This window comes from Symsagittifera roscoffensis, chromosome 2 (genome assembly GCF_963678635.1).
Source record: "Symsagittifera roscoffensis chromosome 2, txSymRosc1.1, whole genome shotgun sequence".
NCBI lineage: Eukaryota > Metazoa > Xenacoelomorpha > Acoela > Convolutidae > Symsagittifera > Symsagittifera roscoffensis.
The window spans coordinates 23,905,173-23,926,418 of record NC_087063.1 but is presented as its reverse complement, the minus strand read 5'-3'; the positions used below and the strand labels follow the sequence as shown (position 1 = coordinate 23,926,418).

General features: G+C 33.6%; 2 protein-coding genes across 2 annotated transcripts in view; both read left to right on the top strand.

The window, feature by feature from the left end:
- The window catches only part of LOC134839393 (cilia- and flagella-associated protein 144-like), a 249,657-nt gene that overhangs the window by 100,398 nt on the left and 128,013 nt on the right, over positions 1–21,246 (top strand). The gene's annotated exons all lie outside the window — the stretch shown is intronic.
- LOC134839385 (muscarinic acetylcholine receptor DM1-like) overlaps positions 9,753–21,246 on the top strand; it is a gene marked incomplete in the record, with an annotated part of 93,777 nt that continues 82,283 nt past the window's right edge. Inside the window, 1 exon segment of the mRNA XM_063854917.1 lies at positions 9,753–10,233. Coding sequence (XP_063710987.1) covers positions 9,942–10,233 — 292 coding nt within the window.

The window sequence follows — 21,246 nt, the reverse complement described above, 5'->3', positions numbered from 1 at the left end:
CATCGGAGGCCAGTCATTTTATAAGCTCGTATCGGGGTCGTGGGTTTTATGCGTGGACTATCGCAACAAAGATTGAGCATTGGGCTACATGGTTCACAGGCTGGAGAGATACATCATCGAGTAACGCGACAAAAATAAAATAGGCCGCGACTAGCGCGAAGGAAGCTAAGGCATCTACGACTAAATGAAAAGATTAGCGGAAATCTGTCTGCAAACGGCGCAATCCCGGGTCGAGGTTTGCCATTTATGTTTCGACCGAGGCGGGTCGAACACATGTCAGAGTTCGACCGAAAATCCATTGTCGAGAGTTGAACTCAAAGTCGAAACATAAAGTCGAGTCGGTCGAAACATAAGGACGAACACAAAGTCATATGATTTGATTGTGGAAAGAATTTCCCGAGTTGACCAACCTACAATAAGCCCCGATATTTGGGCTTCTTATATTTTTTAGAAAGCTTGCCAAAATTCGGGAATTTTTTATGAGACAAAAAAAGATGTCATTTTTATTTAAACTTGGACTTGTTTGTGAACATTGCTTTTTACCTGAATTGAGATGGTCCGGAATCTTTCCACAATAAACGATTTAAAAATTGATCAAAAATTTTTCTGTGTTCTCCAATAATTTCTTTGTTCTCATTCTCTGACAAAATTTGGCAGGCGGAATAATTAAGCTATGAAAACATATTTGGTTGTCACATCTAATCTTGTAAAATCCCTCGTTACCTCAGAAAATTGAGATTTATGTGAGGTGCGGGGAAATGAAAAAGAATCGGTTTTCGTCATGGCGCAGCCAGCAGGATACAGCTCGGGAACCAAAAAAAAATATTTGGGAGTTACGGTTAACTGGTCCAGTAAGCGCACGTAGGCACAGATGCCGTGGGAATACTGGATAACTTGATTCACTTGGGTAGTGATCTCAAAACACAGATTCCTACCTTAATTTGCTTTGACAAAGGACTGTCGGCGTCGGAGCTTGCGGCATTACCTGCGGAAGTACTTAAAAAAAAGCAGGGTGGAGGTCGAACAAACGTTAGCCTCAAACATATATCTATTTCTGGGCGAACGGCGACAAAATGAATTGCATAACTGGAAGCCTCATTTGGACCATGCGAATTTTTGAGAACTTATTTAAAAAAATGAATTGAAACCTTCGAAACATATCAGCTTTTTTCAGCGAGAAGGGGAGACAAACATTTTCACTCGGAACTCGGGGGGTTGGTGGCGCGAAGCGACTTGGGAGCGCTGGAGCGGCAAAAAACTGCGTGAAGTATTCATTGTTAAAATGACCGACAAGGCCGCGCAAACGGAGCTCAGCAGTTCAAACAGAAAACCAGACGAGGTTTACCGCATTGCACTATATTACAAGCGAGGGGATTAAAATAACAAGAGCTACAAACTGACGGGTAGCGGCCGAGCTACAGTACCGGCAAAGTCATTGCATTTTACGATGGAGCCGGTGAGTGCAATCCGTGGGATATCAGCGACCATTTAAGAGGGACGGCAGGGGTTCTTTCAGGGGAACGGATCGTCGCGAACTGGGTAGAAGATGTTTTAATTGAATAGATTCACCCCAAAACACGTCGGTAAATGTCCGGCAAGTAACGCGACGTTCACTTTCTGTAAGAATACCAGACATTACGACCGCACAATGACGGGGACGTAAAGCTGCAGGGAGAGGCTGCGTGGGTGTCATTCTTAGGGACGACGTCAAATGTGAGAATTTTAACGAACCCGACGACATCTCTTGGCAGCATGAGACTTCTGGGGATGGGTGAACGACCGCCAGGATGAACCATACGCATGTGACTCAGATAGCTCGAACGACAAGCCTGTTCACAAAGTCCGACTCGGGATCTGAATTTGAGTTTATACTACTGCCATGCGGTATGAAGGCCAGAGAGCGAGCAAAACGAGGGTCCAGAAACGACAGAGCGACATTTTAGTTTCGTATAACTTTAAAATTAAGATTTAGATTTAAAATTTTAGATTTAAAACTATTTGAGCGGAGGGAATTTCCATTTACATATACTTTAAAAGTCATCAGTTAGTTTTAGTTTGAGTTGTTTGAGTTTTGTTTTTTGTCGCCCTTTGAGCTGTCTGTCACTTTGGTGTCAGTTGATTAAGTACCTGCCTCTTTGCCTTTCAGTGTGTTTGAGTACCAAAACAGTGTTTGTGATTCATCTACAGATTATAGTCGGGGACAATACAGAATAAAAGTACTGGACACTTTAACAATTTTGTGGATTCCGCGCTCAAATGCTTGCAATGTATGTTTTGGCAATTTAGTTTTGTCGTGGATCTCGTAACCATCGGAAATAACTAGTTCATCCGGATTCAGCGAAATTTCTTTTATTTTACAATTCCGCAATTTTTTTTGCGGATTCCGTAAACTCGCTTTTTGGGTCAAGTTCAAGCGACACAGTAAATAAGTTATTTGATCGTGGAATCAAAACAGCAAAGCATCTAACAAAACCTCACAAATTTGCGGATTCCGCAACAAAATTGATTTCGGCCTTGCGTAATCTTCTTAAATTTCACAAAATACAGTTTGGCTTCGCAATGGCGTTGAATTTCTTTAAATCATGCTTTCATGGTATCAATTAAAAAATAATTTTTGTTAAACCGATTTTTGCAAACTGCTTTGATTGAAATTCAAAACTTCTTCACTTTGCCGATCAAAAAAGCCTCCCGACCGATGTGTGAAACTTCGCAAAATTGTAGTTTTTTTTGTTTTTTCAACAATTGTTTTTTATTGGTTAAATTGTGGACTTGGCTAAGCAAATGGAATTTTTCAAGCTGTATTTTTTGAAATTTTTCGCACCAATTTTCAAAGTATTTTCGATTTTACTCCTCAAAATGAATGAATTTGCAGCTCATGTTTTTCTGGCGTCAAAGCAAAGAAAACGCCATTTTTTTTGTATTAAATAACGACTGATGTTTAAAGCCTTGAATCAACTTGGAAAATTGCATAAACGCAAAAAACCGACAATTTTGTTGCGGGTTTTGTGAGTTTGCAGTTTTTGGACCAATTTTGAGCAAAAAAGTGATTTGGTTATTTGATCGTGGAATCAATTACTACGTAATTTTTGTTGAAAATTGTCAAAATTTTATAGATTTTCAAAAAAGGGCATTTGCAATCTGCCTCGCTTACACTTCATTACTTCTAGACTTTGCAGACCAAAAATTTGCGTCCCCAACCCGACGATTGAAACAAAATTGTCCTCGATAGATGCAAATTTTCTGTCTAAAATTTTTTGTGATTGGCATAGTTTAGACAACTCATTTTTGCAAGGGTTAAAAGAATGAGTGAATAATCTATTATGAGTTTTAGTTCTTTTTTCAAAACTGTTTGTGCATTATGATTTTTTAGAAATTTTAAAGTTATTCAATTTGGCATTTTTTTAAAGAAACCAGTTGCTCTAATCAAAGATTTTGCTTCTTCTATTTTTATGTGAGATCATGCCTACCACTTAATTAAAGGACTCTGTCTTCAACTTATGTCAAAATTGTCGAGTCTTTTTTTTCAGTTTTTGCGACTATAAATCCTAATACAGCTTGGTTTTTTATATGGCAATCTTTAATCATTTTTCACAAATAAGTTCTCCAATTTATCATGATCAATTATTTGGAAACTCCGATTCTCAAAAGATAGCTTTGTTTGCTTTTTTCATTTTTTTTTGGTTTAAAATTGGATAATTTTTGGACTCGGTTAGGCGAAATGAAACTTTTACCGCTCAAATGTTTCTAACGTGACAGCCATATGAACGTCAATTGTTTGATACAATATAATGACTGATATGCAGAGCCTTGAACCAACTTGAAAGCTTGCATAAATGCAAAAAAAAACCTTTTTGTCGCGAAATTAGCAAATTAGCCGTCTTAGACCAATTTGGAGCAATACTGTGTTATGGCTATTTAGTCGTTGTACCCAAAAAAGCAAATAACGTCAAGAAAAATTAGCAAACTTGCAGATTTCGCAACAAATTTGTTGTAGGCCTATTTTGCAATCCTTTAAAGTCTACAAAAGACAGTTTGGCTCCGTAATGACAGCGAAGTTCTTTTAACCATATTTCGATGGATTCAAATCGTGAATTTTAGTAAAAAATGTCAAAACTATCAGAGTTTCAGACAATGGGCATGTGCAGTCAGCCTGGATTGAAATTCAATAATTCTAGACTTTGCAGACTAAAGAGATGCGTCCTCGACTGTGCGATCACGAAAAAAACTGTCTGCGACAGGTGGAATTTTATCTGTAAAAAGTTATTGTGTTTGGTATAAGTTATGCAATTCATTTTTGCAGGGGCTGTGAGCATGAATTAAGTATTCCATATGGGGTCTACTTCGAAAAACATATATTTTTTTCACAAACCTTTTTTTTCGCAATGAGACCTTTTTTACATTTTGATGTTGTGTTATTGTGGTATTTTCCTCAAACATCAATATTTCTTATTGATGATATTGCTTCTTCGACTTTTGTTTGAGATCATGCGTTCCACTTTTTTACTCAACCTAAATCCAAACGGTCGTGACTCAGACTTTTGTTACCAATTTTTGAACTATCGCGACTAACTTTCAGGATTTTTGTGACTAAATTTCTGACTATTTTGGTAATTTTCAGAAAATCATGAATGTTTTTTTTTATTGTGGTGACATTTTTCCGGCCATCGCTCCTTTTGTCCAGACCGAATTGAGATATTCCGAGATTTTTCTTCCACTATAACTCCTAATCCAGACTACCATTTGGGCCGCAAAGTTTTGATGGTAATCTGATTATCAATTTTTCACAAATAAGCCTTCCTTTTTCAATATGATTATTTATTTGGAAATTCCAACTCTCAAAATTTTTTGCTTTTCATCTTTTTTTTGTTTCAAAATTGAAGGTTTTCGGACCCGGTTACGCCAATTTTTGATATAATTACGCTTGCGATAAGCAAGCGTTATCAAACTGCATTATAATTTTTTTTCTAGTTAACAACTAGATTAACAAAATCAGTTGAATCATTTGCTGACTTCTTTTCACTTCTTTTCTCCTAACATCTTCCAGGTTGCTTTCCCTTGGACTGGAGGTAAAACAGTGGCCTGTGTACCCTAAGAGCTTGGCTTCGAGCCGTGGCCGGACCTTTTTTTTCATTATCAAGTAAATTGAAAAAAAAAATCCGAGAAAAATGAATTGTTGGTTTTTAGTTTGTTTGTAACCTTTGTCAGCCAAATTGCCACAAAGGTTTTTGCTTGTACTGTAGAGAATTTTCGTTGTAGTTGCAAGTGCAAATGCTGTTCATTCTAATGTCAGGGGCAGCATTACAAACTTTAGGCGCAGCATGAAAGATTTTAAAAACTTTAAAAGTTTCGTAAAAATCTTTTTTTTTTTCGGTTCTGTTGGTGTCTGCTCGAAGATTGTCGACTTACTTGCCACATCACTAAATTTTTTTGTGCTATGAACAGCTTTCATTGTAGTTGCAAGGGCAAATGTTGTCCAATGTAATTTAAGGTGCGACTTTAAACTGTTTTTTTTTAATCAAATAAAAATTTTTCGGATCAACTTGCTTCTGCTCAAAGATTGTCGGCTTTGTTTCTTTTCTTAAGTTTTGTTCCGTTGCTGCTGATTTAAAATTCAAGTGTCTGGCTTGTTTGCCTGGAACGAACTTCTATCGAGACATACGAAAGTTTTTTCGACTTTTAGTACGCTTAGCTTCTGCGTATAACGATTGATATCCAAAACCTTGAATCAATTTGGTAAATTGTCTAAATGCGAAAGAACAGACAAGGCTACATTTGTAAGTTTTTATGAGGAAAACGGCACGGCAAAAGCTATGGAAAAAATTGTGAGGCTGAAGTAGATAAAATTTCTCCATTTGGCACGACCCATTTTTGTATCCTACATTTCTTAGTAAAATGTTTTGTAATAATAATTTCTAAATTTTTATCATTTTCCAAATTTTTATCCTTTAGGGGTTTTACATTACCAAAGACACCCTTCATTAAAATAAAGTCAAAATACAAAATAAAATGCGATCTGAAAAGCTCTAAAATTTTAAATTTAAAGCATTACATCATTACCGGTGTTTACTTTTATTTGTCATATGTAATAAGGATTTACAAAAATTACGTCTACTTAAAGCGGATCTGCTCAGAAAGTCCATTTTAAGCTGTAATTCCCTTCTTAGTTTTTGGCAATTAATATAATTAATCACAAAGCTGACAAATGCTAACAAACTGCAATAACAGTATCATAAAATTCCTTTTGGTAAACTAAAATTTAAAACTTCAGTTTCAATTTAAAAATCAATTTGCAGCTCAATTTCATTTTTACTCCCGTTTTCAATTATTGGATATACATAAACTTTCTGTTTAAAAAGGTGAAGAATTTCGGATTTTGATTTTTTCTAACCAGTACTTCGACTACAAGAGTGATCTCTAAGCAGAAATCTAACAACGTTAACCGGTTGCTGTGCAAAAGACACAGATTCTTCCGACCATATTCTCAAAAAATGCACAAAAGTGTTTTTCAAATAAATGTCTTCTTTTTGCGTGGTGTAATGAAAGGGTCGGATGAAAACCTAAAAATTAGGTTTTTGATAGTCGCAGTAAATTAGGCAAATCGGGCAAGTTTTTGTCGAAGAACGATTTGAAAAATATTCAAAGATTTTTTTTCAATTTTTTTATGCAGTATTGAACTTTCGTAGTTTTTATCTCAAAAATGGCGCTAAAAAGCTTCGACTAAAAACTAACTAATGTTTCATTGCCTATAAAAAGCCTACTCGCTCGCTTTAATTGCTCGCTGTTAGACGAAAATTTTAAAATTTTAAACGAGTTTTTCTCGACACTATATGATATATCACTTGACCCATTCCGATTATCATTTTGTGGAACCTGATTTTGCGTGGAAAAAAAACTTAACACACCCGAATACCATATTTTCCCCATTTTATAAAAAGTTGGAACAAAAATGTTACTTAATGGGAAACATTAGGAAAGTAACTTATGGTGTGGCAAGGCAATCTGATAAGTTCAAAAATATTCTCTTCAACCTGGGAAAAGAATCTTGTCCTAAAAATTTCCACCAACGCTCGTACATATGTTTATACGTTACATCCTGTTACCATATAAAATTCCTCGCTTAAGAACGTTTCTTTAAGTCAGAAGACAGTCGCTGTTTCTTTGTTATTTCATTTTTTAACAGATTTTATCTGTTTCCCCGGAAATGTGTTAAGCTTCAAACACAACAAATAGTCTTTCGGACAGCTAAAATTTGTGAAGGTCGTTCCATTCAAGTTTCGAAGATGATTGTCAAAGCTTGTTAATATTTGATATGCATCATTGTCTCGTTTTGAATACCTGAAGTAAATTATGTTTCAATTAATTTTTTCTGTAAAAAACTGTTATTTGAGGGGGCGTAGCAATTTGAATGCGAGGCGATTTGCATGCTCAACTTCTTTTCGGATGCTTTAATGCCGCCTTTGATGTCAACGCGGCCTCGGCAATTTTTAAAGGCTTTATTGGCAAGTAGTAAAGATTGCTGGTGCAATAAGTAGCTGTAACAGAAAACCGAAATTTGAATTAATATTATAATTAACGCCAAACCCCTGCTCGGTGGTCATTTTTCGGTCAAAGCCATTACAGGTCGATATGAGCCTGGTGATTGGTCACTCCTCGATCAACGTTCGGCTCAAGCCATAAAAGTAGGCGTGGATAAAAATACTAATTTGTTGTTGTTTTTTTTTGCTAAAGCGACTTATGGTAGGTCAACAGTTATGCACAAAGGATTGTCGCATGCTAATCGGAGCGCTTGCTATATCGCTTAGTGCCCCTTTATTTGACTTATTTAATCAATAAAAAAGTTAAAATTAGTTCTACGGTGACTGATTAAGATTCCAAGAATAGTCTCTGCAATTCATATTTGCATAGCTTCATCATTATGATTCCATGTTATAAATATTCAAATAACAAATTAGTTCAAGTTGTATTTTTAACTCAAATATGGAATCTATATTATTCCTATTGCTTATTTTAACTTGCCTTAAATATTCTTCTTTTACCATCTTTAATTTGTAGTCACAAGACAAGAAATAACTAAAATCAGGTGAGAAAAATTTTTGTATTAATTTGATATCTGTCTGCAGCATGGTTTTCCCGAGAAAACTTTAGATCCAACCCTGCTTTTTTTAATTCAGAAGACAAATTTTTGTTAATGTGAATAATTTGAATAATACTGCTCGTATCAGGGCGAAAATCTGAATGTTCCGACTGACTTTGAAAAAAATCGAAATTAAGATTTTTTTGGATTTTTTTAAAACCCTACGCCGCGGTTTAGATTGAGTCAAGCCACGCTACTTTTTGGCACATAAATCGAAATTCCGTCAAAAAGTGCTAGTTAAAAAGTCGAAATTTGTCTGGAGAATAAAAAACCACCCTGATCCCAAGTACTCTGTCATTTTCTTGGAAAGTCGGAACAAAAAAGAATGTTAGAGCAAAACAGAAATTTATTTTAAAATGTTTTCTTTCAACATTTTCTGATGAGAATTTGCCTAAATCTATGCTGTTTCTAGTAAAAACAACTCTTCTTCTAAAAAACTTCGGCAAAAAAAATTTGAAATGTAATTTATAACCAGAAAAAAGTTAACCTCAACAAATAATTTTCTGCAATAATAACAACTGCCCAAAAAACATGGCTGGTTACTGTGCAAGTAGCCTAAAATACTCCGACCATAGTCCTAAAAAAGTACAGCAAACAAATTTTATTCAAAATAGTGTCGTTTTTTTTCTCGGCGTGTTGTGATAGAAGGAGCTGAACGAAAAGCTAGAGTTTAGGAATACTCGAAAAAAATAAACAAATAAGCAGAAGGAAAAACAATTTTTGCGCCAAAATTGACTAGAAAAACGAAAAAAAAAAACTTAAAAAATCAAAAAGTTTTTTCATATTTTTTTTTGAATTTTTGTAGTTTTTGATCCCAAAAAAGCACTAAGTTTTTACCTTTTAAATTAATGTATTGTAAGCCTTTGAGCCATTAAAACAATCGATTGTGAGCCTGCTCGCTCGCTTGATTATTTGAATTAAGACCAAAAACCAAAAGTTTCAAATCGTTTTTTTTTGACACAGGGAAATTTGCTTTGATTTTTTATAAAGCCGGTCGAATCACGACTGTAAGGACTGATTTTGCAAGGAATTAAAAAAAAACTAAAACACTCAAATACAAAGTTCCTCCCCATTTTTAAAACTCTCGAAACAATAAGAAATTTAAGTGAACACTAAATTGGAGAAATGTGATGAATTCGCACACGTTTTTATTCAAAGCATTTTTAAAACTGTTGACCAGATAAGTGTTCGAAGGAGCGAATTCCATCAGGTGCGTAAAACGCAAAAAAAAATTCGAAACTTACTTTGAAAATTTAAAATTTAAATTTTTATTTTTAGTCTCACCTAAAAATTGTTTTTCTCTGAGGTACAACTAGGAATGAAGTTTTTCTAAACAGAAGACGCAAAAATGTTAACTGAGATTTACTATTTAATATTTTTATCTAGTCTATTTTTTGGGAACGGGTGTAATTTTGGATTGTTCATTCTCTTTTTTATTCCGGTTTAATTGACAAAACAAATACGTTTTTATGTTGAATGGCTTCTCTAGATCTTGCCCTAAAAAAAGCCATGTTCGCTTAAAAAGGTAGGGATTACATATATCGATCAGCCAATGAAAAGGCTCGCTAATCCTCCCTCTAAAGCAGTATCTCAGTTGAATTTGTGAAAATCAACCATACAGATTTACCAATTTGGCCTCAGATTAAACATCAACAAAGCATTCTTACTAAGCTACAGCTCCAATAAATAACACGAAACAACCGTTTTTTATTTTCACATTCATTCCTTTCTATCAATTACGAAACAATTTCAGACCCGGCTTTTGAATTATCTCGGAGACAAATTAGAAGACAAGGCGTATTTAAATATGACTTACTTGCGTTCGGACTGCTTTGGAAGCGTTATTTCAATCGATATTGGTTCCGCAGTCTTTTCCGGGGGACATTTGGGGGATGGGAAGAATACAGACTTGCAGCCTATTGGGCCTAATTGCTCTTTCCCTGCGGCTGATTTAAATACAGCTAACAGCAACAGTAGTAGCCTTGCTAGTGTTTTTATTGTTTCCGGCGGAACAGCGACCGCAACTGCAGCGATGTTGCCCCCAGCTACTCTGTGGAATCAACTGCTTCCTGTCAAGATTTTGATCGGCCTAATCGGAGGTACGACCTTTTTGGATATCTTTTCTCTTTTTAACCACCTCCCCCTCCATTGCAAAGGGGCTATTCGTTACTAGGTTCAAAATCCGTATGTGCTTAACCATTGATTAGTTTTTTTTAAAGGGGTGGTTATTTTTTTATAGGTGCCACAGAGAAATCATTTTTTGAACTTTTATGTCGATATTTTTAAAAATTTTTCTGACTTCTTACGCCAGACTCAATGACGCAATTATAAATAGCTGAAAGTGCTTGTTAGTAAAAATACTCGGCTGTCAACTGTTTTTGGCGCAAATAAAATATACATTAAATGAGCAAAAAGCTAATTATAATGCTTAAGAAAAGGGTCGATTTAGGGGAGTGTCTTGGGTTTTGCCGACGTTTCGCTCTCAGGGATTTGACTCTGTGAGACCACGCAAAGGTTCTACCCTTGGTTAATATTTTACTATTTCATCCCATTTGGCTCTATTTTGATTCATTATTCCTAAATGTTTTCTGAAGGCTTTGGCTTCAGTCTGCTAATTTAGGGGGACGCTGAAAAGTCAATATCGTGGTAAAAACGTTGGAAAAATACTCTAAAACGTCAATTTTGACCCGTTTTTTTTTTCAAAAGTCATTGTAAAATTTTGTCTTTATAGAGATGGTAAATATAATAATTTGGGCATCGATCCGATCAGCTCAACTCATTTTGTTTTCTGACCTCTTTGTAAAATAATACAAAATCATCAGCTCAGCTCGGGTGTTCATGATTGCCCTAGTAACGTTTGTCGAATAGTTTAGTTTTAGTTCATTTTTTAAAATTTATTTAATTTCGGGTTTGATTGATTGAGATTTAAAACAGAGACATTTTCCGAGTTTTAGAACCGAGATATTTATGGAGACATTTTCCTGATTTCTGTAGTAATTGTTCACTGGAAAAAAAATTAATAAACAATTTTAGGGATTAAGTTTGACTGCGTTGATTGATCTAAGAATTAATTCCAAAATTTTTCCCGCTTTTTCTTGCTAGAGACCTAGCTTTACAGCTTCATATTTTCTTTAGATACCTTGTTTTGATAACGGTTTCCTGCACTTCTATACTTCGGAACTCTAGTACTGACATGAAAGCTCTATTTTAAGTTCTACTCTTTTGGCAGATCAAAACAAAATGATTGAATCAAAACTGTAAATTTTCTGCCCTTTTTCTAATAGAAAACGAAAGAGCTTAGCTCCGCCCAGTTTTTTCTTTCTTCTTTATAATAGAAAACAACCAGCTTGAGGTGGCATATAAGCCAGACAAATTACAATTCAGCCACCATATAACCCAGGCAAAAACACGTAACTGATTCATAAAATATATTTAAGAACTACGTAATAATGAATGCTATAAAAGTATCATTTGAATCAAAACTTTGCAAGAAATGATCGGAGGTTAATTATTTTAAATTTGATTTTTGGGAGTTCACATCTTCAATGGCGCATGATAATTTTTTGTTAAAAACTATTATTTCGATCGCCCGAAACTTGAGAACAAAAAACTACCCCAAGCATAAAAATTCCGCATTTCTTCAAAAGTCGGAACAATAAATGAGATTGTTTGATCAAAACGATATAACACTACAATAGTTTTTTCTCGTCTGTTGAACGGAATTAAAGTTAAACCAAGAATAAAAAAATTTGAACTGTTACAAAGCAATTCGTACAGTAAAACCTTGAGTTTTCTTCAGACCTAAGTCGCTAACGATAACTTTCACCAAAAAAGGTTGAAAATTTTAAGTCTAAGCATACATTTTCTGAGAAGTTTATAATTTAATAAATTTTTAGTAATAACGTTTATTAAGTGTAACGACTTATTAAGCAAGGAGAGCTCAGAGTTTGCAATAATTTAACAGCTTTTCTCGTGAAACTTTTGGAGTCCGAAATTTGAGGTTTGGCCAAATTTCTTAATTACATTCTGTATTATCAATTTTGCGTCTTTTTAACTTTCTTAAATCGTGAAAAACCAAAACTAAATCTAATGAACCTGATTGGTTGAAACTAAATGCATTGCCACAACATAGTTTGAATGGAGGCGGAGCAATAATTAGATTGGTCTAAGAGAACAATGGGTCCAAGAGCAGAAAAACAGAAAAATTTGATTTTTTAAATGATTTATGCGAGTAAAATGATAAAAAACAAATAGTAGGAACGTCAATAATACCAAAACAATGAATAAGTTATGCATGACTAAAGTTATTTTTTTGAATTTAAAAAAAAATCTCGATTAAGTTACTCAAATTACATAAAGTTTTAGTATGAAACTTTGCAAAAAACTTAAGTTTTTTTTGGTAATACTGACAATTCTTGTGCTTAATTTACGGATTAGCTTAACAAAGAAGTATTTTTTAATGTTTTCTTTTTCTTGGACACATTCTGCTTTTAGACCGTTCTGCTTATTGACTTGCCTCCAGTTTTAACAAAGCGTTCATTTAACATAGGATGCGCTGTTGAGTTTTTTGGTGGAATATTTATTTTAAAAAACCCAGTTTTAAAACATTTCAAATTATTGAGCCGTCGTTTATGCCAGTTCCGTTATTGCAAGCTTAGAAATAAATTGCTAGAGTTTTATTTCTTTCCCGAAAATTTGTGAGGTTGTTTAAATTTTTCACTTTAGACTATCTGACGATGCTAATTTAAAATAGCCGGCTAAAACTAACAAAGCTCTAAATGCTGTTCGGATTAGGTTAACACTAGACGATAAAAGTGGTCAGAAGCAAAGACGCTTAGAACTCTACCAGAGATACAATCGCACAATTTTACACAGATACTGTGTTGTTTTGGATTCCCTATTTTCATTAACAAAAAAATGCAAAAATAGCAGCTAGCTATCGGGTCAATAGCTGAAAATTTTTTTATCAGAATCAATTATATCAGAATCAAACTTTCTAGCCCATCAAAGTTTAAATAGTTTTTAACCTCGTTTATTTTAAGCAAAATGATCAGAAATTCTTTTCAAATATAAAAAAATGTATATAATAAAATTGACACATTTTGACAATTGAACGAAAATGTTTTTTATTTAAACAATATTATGAGATTATAGCCAGATCCCAAAAAATTCTGCTTGCAGCAAAATTTAGCACAAGTAAAAGAATTTGCGTATAGAGCAGAATATTTTATAGACCAGCAGATAGAGCAGGATTTCAACCATACGACAGAAATTATCAATTTTTTTCAAAAATCTTTTTAAAATCAAAAAATAATGCTGCAGTTCTTTTTCTCAGAAATGCCAAATACGCATCTATGCTCTATTTGACTAGGTCTTTAAAAAATTGCTCTATTTCTTAGAAATACTACAAAATTAGTGGTTCGCGACTACTAATCTACTATTTTTTTCCCGGAATTGTTCTGCTCGTTTTCCAAAATGAATTTTTATCACGAAAAGCGATCAAAAAAAATATTTTTTTTTATAAACGCATGGTTCATAAAAATCTTATAGACTCGGTAGTTTTAGCGTATATTTTGAATGCCTAAATGAGCAAACATTGACTAATTTTTTGATATTCTTTTGAGCCAAAATTTCACAGTTTGCTTTGCACTGTATAAATTCTGGTACATTTCTAAATAAACAAGACTGCTGGTATCAGGGCGAAGCCCTGAATGTTCCCACTGCCCTTTAAGGTTTGTGGAGCAGTAATTACATTAAAAAATTCAATGAAACAAAAGAAAATGAAAAAAAAAGTTTTCTAAAATTTAAAATTTTTTTATGAAAATCATCCCCCACACGCCATATAAAGTACAAAAGGATAAATTTTGCTCCTTGTAACAAGCCACTTATGGCAAACAAGCTTCTTTTAACCAATTTGGAACGATTTCTAAGACGGATTAACTCTCCGCTTACGCGTTTATAGCGCGAAATATATCGCGCGTTAATTGTCCCAAGTTGGCCAAAATGGCAATCTTTAAACCCCCGCAACTTTACGAAAAATTATCACAAGTAAAATATCTTTTCAAATTTGAGCTCAGGACAACAATACCTTTCGAAAGATATCTAAAAAATTCTGTCAAAAATGGCTAGTTAAAAAGTCGAAATTTGTCTGAAGAAAAAAAAACCCACCCCGAGCACAAATATTCCGTTACTTTCGTATCGAAAGTCGGAACAATAATGTTAAACTTATGTGAGAGGAACTGTTTCAAAAAATCAATTCTGTTTGTTTTGTCCGATTAATTTAAAGTAACCTAGTACATTCTGGCTAAATATTGTATACAATTTTACAAATATTAATTTCTTGAGCTCAAAATTAAAATTTCAATCAGTTTTTTCTAAATTTTAGGCAGCCCGAAAAATGCCAATTTGGGATAACAAACCATTTTTAAGTTTAGTTGTGGTATTTGCAATTACGCGCTGGTGAAAAGATTACCCTGCTAATATGAGCAAGTTTGCAATTCAAATTGCAATTTATGTCAATCTACATATTTTTTTTGTATTTGAGCAAATACATTTTCTGTGAAATACTCAGAGCAATTGAGAGCTTTTATTATACAAATGGAATTTGATTAAAAATCATGCTTTTATTCAAGATCGAAAAACTATTTTATGCAAATATGACTGTCAATTAGCTGTCATTTAGCATGTTGAGAATTCGATTGATGCTAAGCAATTTTTTTAAATTGATTAATCAAGACTTTTATAGCTAATTATAGGAGTTTTGACTGATGTCAAACGGCTATTTATTAAGTCAACTAAGTTCATTCGTTTTTCAAAATTATTGAGACGCTTGGTTGCCTGTTTCAAAGCTTTTCAAAAAAATTGCTTTTACTTAATCAATAAAACGATTTGTTATGAGTTACAGTCTAGTAACAATAAAAATGATAAAAGCTTTACCACAATGTCCAAATTTTGGAATATAAATCATTTGGTTTTCTTAGATCATTGCCTGCCATCACATTGTCTGTATTAAATTTGAATGGTTTTTATAGGAACATAAAAACGCTTTTTTTAGATTTAAAGTGTTTTTTTAACACTCCTTGATGAACCGAACGCAAAACTAGTCGGCAATGGGCGTCGTGAAAAAGCGTTTAGGTCAAATGTGAGCTCATTGCTTCTTGAATTACCGCCCCAGGGATTTTTTACTTACTCCGTCCATTGAAAACAGAATCTAATTTAGTCAAATCTGATTGGCTGAAACTAACGAGAGGTAGCTACCTGGGTCGAAGTGCTCACTGTATGTTCCGACTTTCAAAGTCGAGCAGTGCTCGACAAAAAGTCAGTGTTCGAGAAAAAAGAATAGTCGAGACAGTGTCGAAACATACCTCGAGCACTGTCGAAATATACTTCGAGAACGGACAAAACATAGCGCGAGCAGAGAAGAAACTTCTTAAGAGATAACAACAATGAAAATTGTGACAGAGAGCTCATAAAGTTGAGCGAATACGGTAAATCTGTTATTGCATTTTTCGAAATTTTTTACCCTCACTCGCCTTCCTACATTTGTTTTCAACAGTTCGAGAGAAGACATACCTTCAAAGTAATAAAGAGAAAATGTGCTTCAAACAAAACAAATGGAGCCTTGGATGTTTTGACTTACTTTCGAGCTATCTGAAAAAATTTTTGGTTGAAAAATACCCACACGCAGGGAAAAGAGAAACTTTTGACCACTTCGCTTCCGCGATTCATCTTAGGTTGGCACAACGTGGATGAGCATTTACAGGAAACCATAATAGCTCGCATTCAATATCTCGACTTGGAGATTTTAAAATCTCATGGATTTTCCGAACAAAAAAGTTACAATTGAAACGTCGTTAAAATTATTCGTTGAAGGCTTAAAAATTATCCAGACTGTTCAAAACAAAACTCCTTCAAGTTCTTAATAAGAAAACAAAAAATTGTAATAGTCAATTGTAATTAATCATAGTCGAAACAAAGTTGGAGAAAATTAACCACCCTGAGTATTTGAGTTTGACTTTGATCATATGTATTTAGTATAATTTTCCAATATTTAAGTTTTTGGCAATTTGTGTAAAGAGTTTTTGTTTTCCAGTTTGTTTACGTGTAATACGTACTATCAATCAGAGTGAAACTTACGTAGTGAAGAATTATACGTAGTTATATGTAATGATTGTCATGAGTAAAGCGGATTTCTAGTTCTTATAAAAATTTTCCATCTAGGAGGAAAATTAATAAAATCCCTTGTCAAGTAGGCAAAAATTCAAAGGCCTATAAAAATATTACAAAATTCTTACAAGATCTTGATTTTCAATTTGGCATTTAAAGTTTTAGAAAAATCCAAAAGCACCAAGCTCTTATCATTAAAGCAACATTTTAGTTTTTTAAGAATCTTGAAGTTTTTTTCCATCTGAAAGTTTCAAAAAAGTTATGCAGATAGTTTATGCAATTTGAGTATTTTTATGCAAAAAATACAACACATTTTCCCCAAAAAGTACCCAGGTACCTCATATAAAATAAAAAAAAAATCACATCCAATTGGTTTTGAAATTGAGAAAAACTAAGCACAGTGGTAAATATTTAGCTTGAAAACATGAGATGGATGGTGTTCTTGATCTGCTGCCATGCCAATGATAGTTCGCGAAGACGATTTCTTCTTTGACCTTTAGCTTCAGATCTACAACAGCTTGACTTCGGCTGATATAGTGGTAGCAAGTGACAATTTTTGACGCATAAAACTGCCCCGAGTTACAAAATTGAGATTTGCTCAACAATTAAGTAGATTGTCTCTAGTTTGCAGAAACCAAAATTAAGTTTGTACCACAACCAAGACAACAATTTAGCGTAATTTTGCTAAGAGATAAACTGGATCTACTTAACTATCTACTAAAGAATTTCCAACCTTTAAGAACACTAAAATAGCTCAAGAGTTTTCTATTGAAAGTTTTAACTTCGCTGCATTCTGATTGATCGGAAGTTTGACCTTTTTAATCTTATTAATAAAATACCTTTTTCAAGAATTTTTTAAAAATGTAGATCCGATCAACAAAACTGCAGGCTTCGATGCGGTTAAGTTAGGAATTTACCGCGCGTCTTAAGCTCACGGTACCTTAGACGCATCGTTTAACTGAACGCAATATTGTGATTTTGTCGAGTGCAACGTTAAAAATTTTCTAGGCTCAACGTTTTGAGAAGGCCTGCAAAGTTATATATCTTTCAATGATTCTGTAGTCTGGAGTATTTAAGATTTTTTTTTCATCAAAAAATTCAATTAATCAGAAAAAATGGAGCTGTTTCCACTTTAAGGCTAGAAAATGTTTGTCAATTTTCTGTCCGAACTTTTGAGTGCACAGATTTGTTTCAGTGTAAAGCAACCTGACTAAAAATCGCAAACTGTTTTTTTGTGCGAATCAACTCCAGCAATGGAAACAAGTTGAAATGTTTTGAAACTTTCTGCTTGCTAGCCGGCTCACAATTCCTTCAAAAGTTTTTTTTTCTAAAAAGCATAAAATTTTTAAACTTTTTTTGCAAATCGTTTTAAACTATCAAATTGATTGAAGTGTTTGAGTTTTATTCCTAAATAAGTTAATTGCTCAATGGCTTGCCTTGAAAACTTCACAATTTTCGAGAATCGATTCCAGCAAAGAAAATAGCACAACTTTTTTCAAAGGGTTATTTCACATGCTTAAAAAGCCTCAAGTTTTTATAAATCGATTCAAACTATGAAAACAACTTGGAATTTTCTAGTTTCGAAATTGAAATATTCGAATTTGCTCTAATTGTCTTCAAAACCAAACTACTGCAAATCGAATCAAGTTATGAACCAACTCGGTTTTCTAAGTTTTTGAAGCCGTAAGAAAATATGAACTGCTTTGCGAGTCGGCTCACGTTGAAATTTAGATTGAAAAATTTAGATTTTTTTGTTTGGATAGCTGGTTTAGATATTCTTCAGTTTTTTCGAATCGTTTCACGCTACTAATTTTTTTTTCAAATTTTTCAAAAGCTTCAATAACTGAGAGGCTTGCTGGCAAGAGTAAACTATAGCTAACTAATTCACGGTACGAATTACTGCAAAAAACGGTCTCCAATTGCTTAGAAAAACTCTGCCGTGATCTGAATCGATAACAAACATAATTTTTGCGAACTTATTTGCACTTTTAATATACTTGACAAATTGCAAAGTTTCATTATTTTAGAAACCAATTGTGTGATGTAAAGTTTTTATTAACATAACAAAATTGAAAATTTTTCTTGCTTGAGTGACCTGCTTAGAAAATGTGGAACAATTTTTGAATCGATTCGTGGAAAAAAATCTTTTTAAAAAATTAAAGAATAAGCACTTGACTAGCTGTGTTAGAATTCTTTTTTCACGAATCAAGTTTCCCTAACTTTCAATGCTTGTAAAGCCTGTTAAGAAAAAAATGAGTTTTTTGCTAATCCTTGTATGTCTTGAAACACTTTCAAATATTTCATAGTGTCATCGCTTAAGCGGCCTCGAATGAGTAATGCAGCAAAAAACTTGAAACTTTGCAAACGGGTTCACAAAATGAAATAACTTAAAATAATAAAAATTTTGAATAGCTTGCTCAGAACAAGCTTTTTGCGAGCCGACTGATTCAAAGAGTCTGGATTCTTAGTATAAAAAAATATGACTAAACAAAGCATTCCTAGCGTGTGTTTTCAGCAAGATTTTTTTGAGAGTTTCATCAATTTTTTCTTAAGCGAACACTTCTCGATAGACTTTCGGGGTTTCGCCCTGATACGAGCAGTCTTGATGAAATGTTATATACAAAACTAGATAGAGTTTGAAACCCAGAAGATTAATTCTCGCGACAACCCAAACTATGTGTTTACTCGAACAATGCAATGACTTTTAATTAAAAAAACTTTCAATTCAGATTGTATCACTGGATTTTGAGCTACTTTTAAAAAAAAACATTGGAAAGTATTTTTTCCACATGAAGAATATCACTGGAGTTAACTTCACAAAAATTTTGTGCCATCGTGCTTTTTCCGGTCGATTTTAAATACCTCATAGAAAACAATTTAGTTGGAATCAAATGTTTAGAACACTTATTCGAAATAGAATTCCCTAAATCAAAAAGGTGTACTTCTTCGTAGTTAAAAAAGTATCACTTAAAAACTGAAATGAAATTTGTCTATATTTGAAATGAAATTTTCGGCCGATTTTTTAATGGCGTTTAGTAATTGGTTTTTTTTGGATATAAATGCTTAAATGATAAAATTGAAAACAAAAATAACATGGAAATAAGCACAAAATGTGACATGAATTACTGTTGGAAACGCATTTGGTCTCATATTTATGAAAAATTAGTGGATAAAAGTTAGAAAAACGAGCCAGTTTGAAGCGTAAATAAGTGAGCTGAATAGTTTTAGACATGTGTATATTACTATTTTGCCTTTCTTAGTACTATCGATCCAATTTTGTTGTTAAAATTTTCTTATTCATTTTTCACCACCTAGGGATGTATAATTGAAACGAGCCGTTTTTTGTAGTGGCAACTAGTTTTTGAAACACATATACCAATTTACAAAGGTTAACGAGTTAAAAGACTGGATGAAGATTGTCTGAAACATAAGTAAGGGTATATATTTTTTGTTTAAGATGCTAAGTTTATTTTTTCACATTCTTAAAAGCTACCTGCTTTTGAAATAAACTTGAGTGGGCTAAGTTCTCGTTTTGAAGAAATAGTTGAGTATGCTACGCGTCTGTTACGCTAAATCTTCCGCCACTGTAAATTGATTGTTCAAAGGAATTGCTGATTTTGAATCCCCGCTTGATTATTGTCTTTTCAATACAACTCCAGTTGAAAAAGTTGTTGTGAAGGTAACAGAACAACTTACTCTATTCCAATTTACCCTATTCCAATTCATCCTATGCCATTCTACCCTATGTACCAATTTACCCTATGTCGATCTACTCTACGCCAACTTACCCTACGCCTTTAGTTTCGCTCAATTTCGCTATTGAGTTTTCGAGTACAATTTGTTGGTTTTCTTCATAACTTGGCCCTTGAGAGTATACATTAACCGCACAATCCTCTATCCCTGTTCAATTCATTTAGAAAATGTGAATATTGAGAAAATATTTTTAATTTTTGCATAAAATGATTCATATTCTAGAATATTTATCTTTTTAAAAGCTCAGCTTTAATTGGTTCAACTGATGTTTTAAAATGAGTAAAACGCTTTAATTCAGGTGACTAGCAAACTACAGAAGGAAGTCTGTTTCAATTTTCAAAATGATTGTAGAAGTCAATTTGAATTATGCGTTTGTTCGAACTCCATTTTGTGTCAGGGATGTATTTTCCAAAGCATTAGTGGACAAAGACGAGTTCTACTATGGTCACTTGTGGGAGAAGTTGTACAGCTGATCCAAGAACTGGTTAACCACGATAGACATAAAATATTAGTCATTCAATTCTATACGTTTAGTCTTTAAACAAATATAGTAATTAGATAAAGAGCAAAATGGCAGAAATAGTGTTATTATATTAAAAAACTAACTTTCAATAGCTATCGGAGATAATGTTGCTTTGACAAAAAATTTGATGAGTTCTAACAAAAACCAGACAAGACTGCTCGTATCAGGCAGGAATCCTGAATGTTCCCATTGCCCATTAGCTGGTCTCGAGTAGCTTTTGGTTAAAGAGATACTGAAAAACTCTGAATTTTAGGCTAAAAAACAAATCAAGTTTTAATTGTTAAATTTTGAGTCGTTTATAGAAGTAGTTAGACCAATAAGCTTGCTTCAATTCAATTTGAACGTTTTTATGATAGTGCGGGACGATTCGCCTCTCGTGAATATTGCTCGTAACATTTTTAGCGCCGAAGTTGAAAACGAGCAGTTATTCTAGATTCTAGGGGCGCAAGCATATCTAGGAATTGATACACCGAGACAAAAACTTTTTTGAAAAGTCGCTGGCAAAAAACCAGCCCGAGCGTACAAGTATCTCATTTTCTTTCAAAATCGGAACAATAAGGTTGCTCAAATCAAGACAAAGCCGCGAATATTTTGACTGTCGAAGGTCTATGGGGTACTGTCTGCTTTACAAAAGTTAAACTTTTCGTCTGAACGAAATGAAAAAATTTTT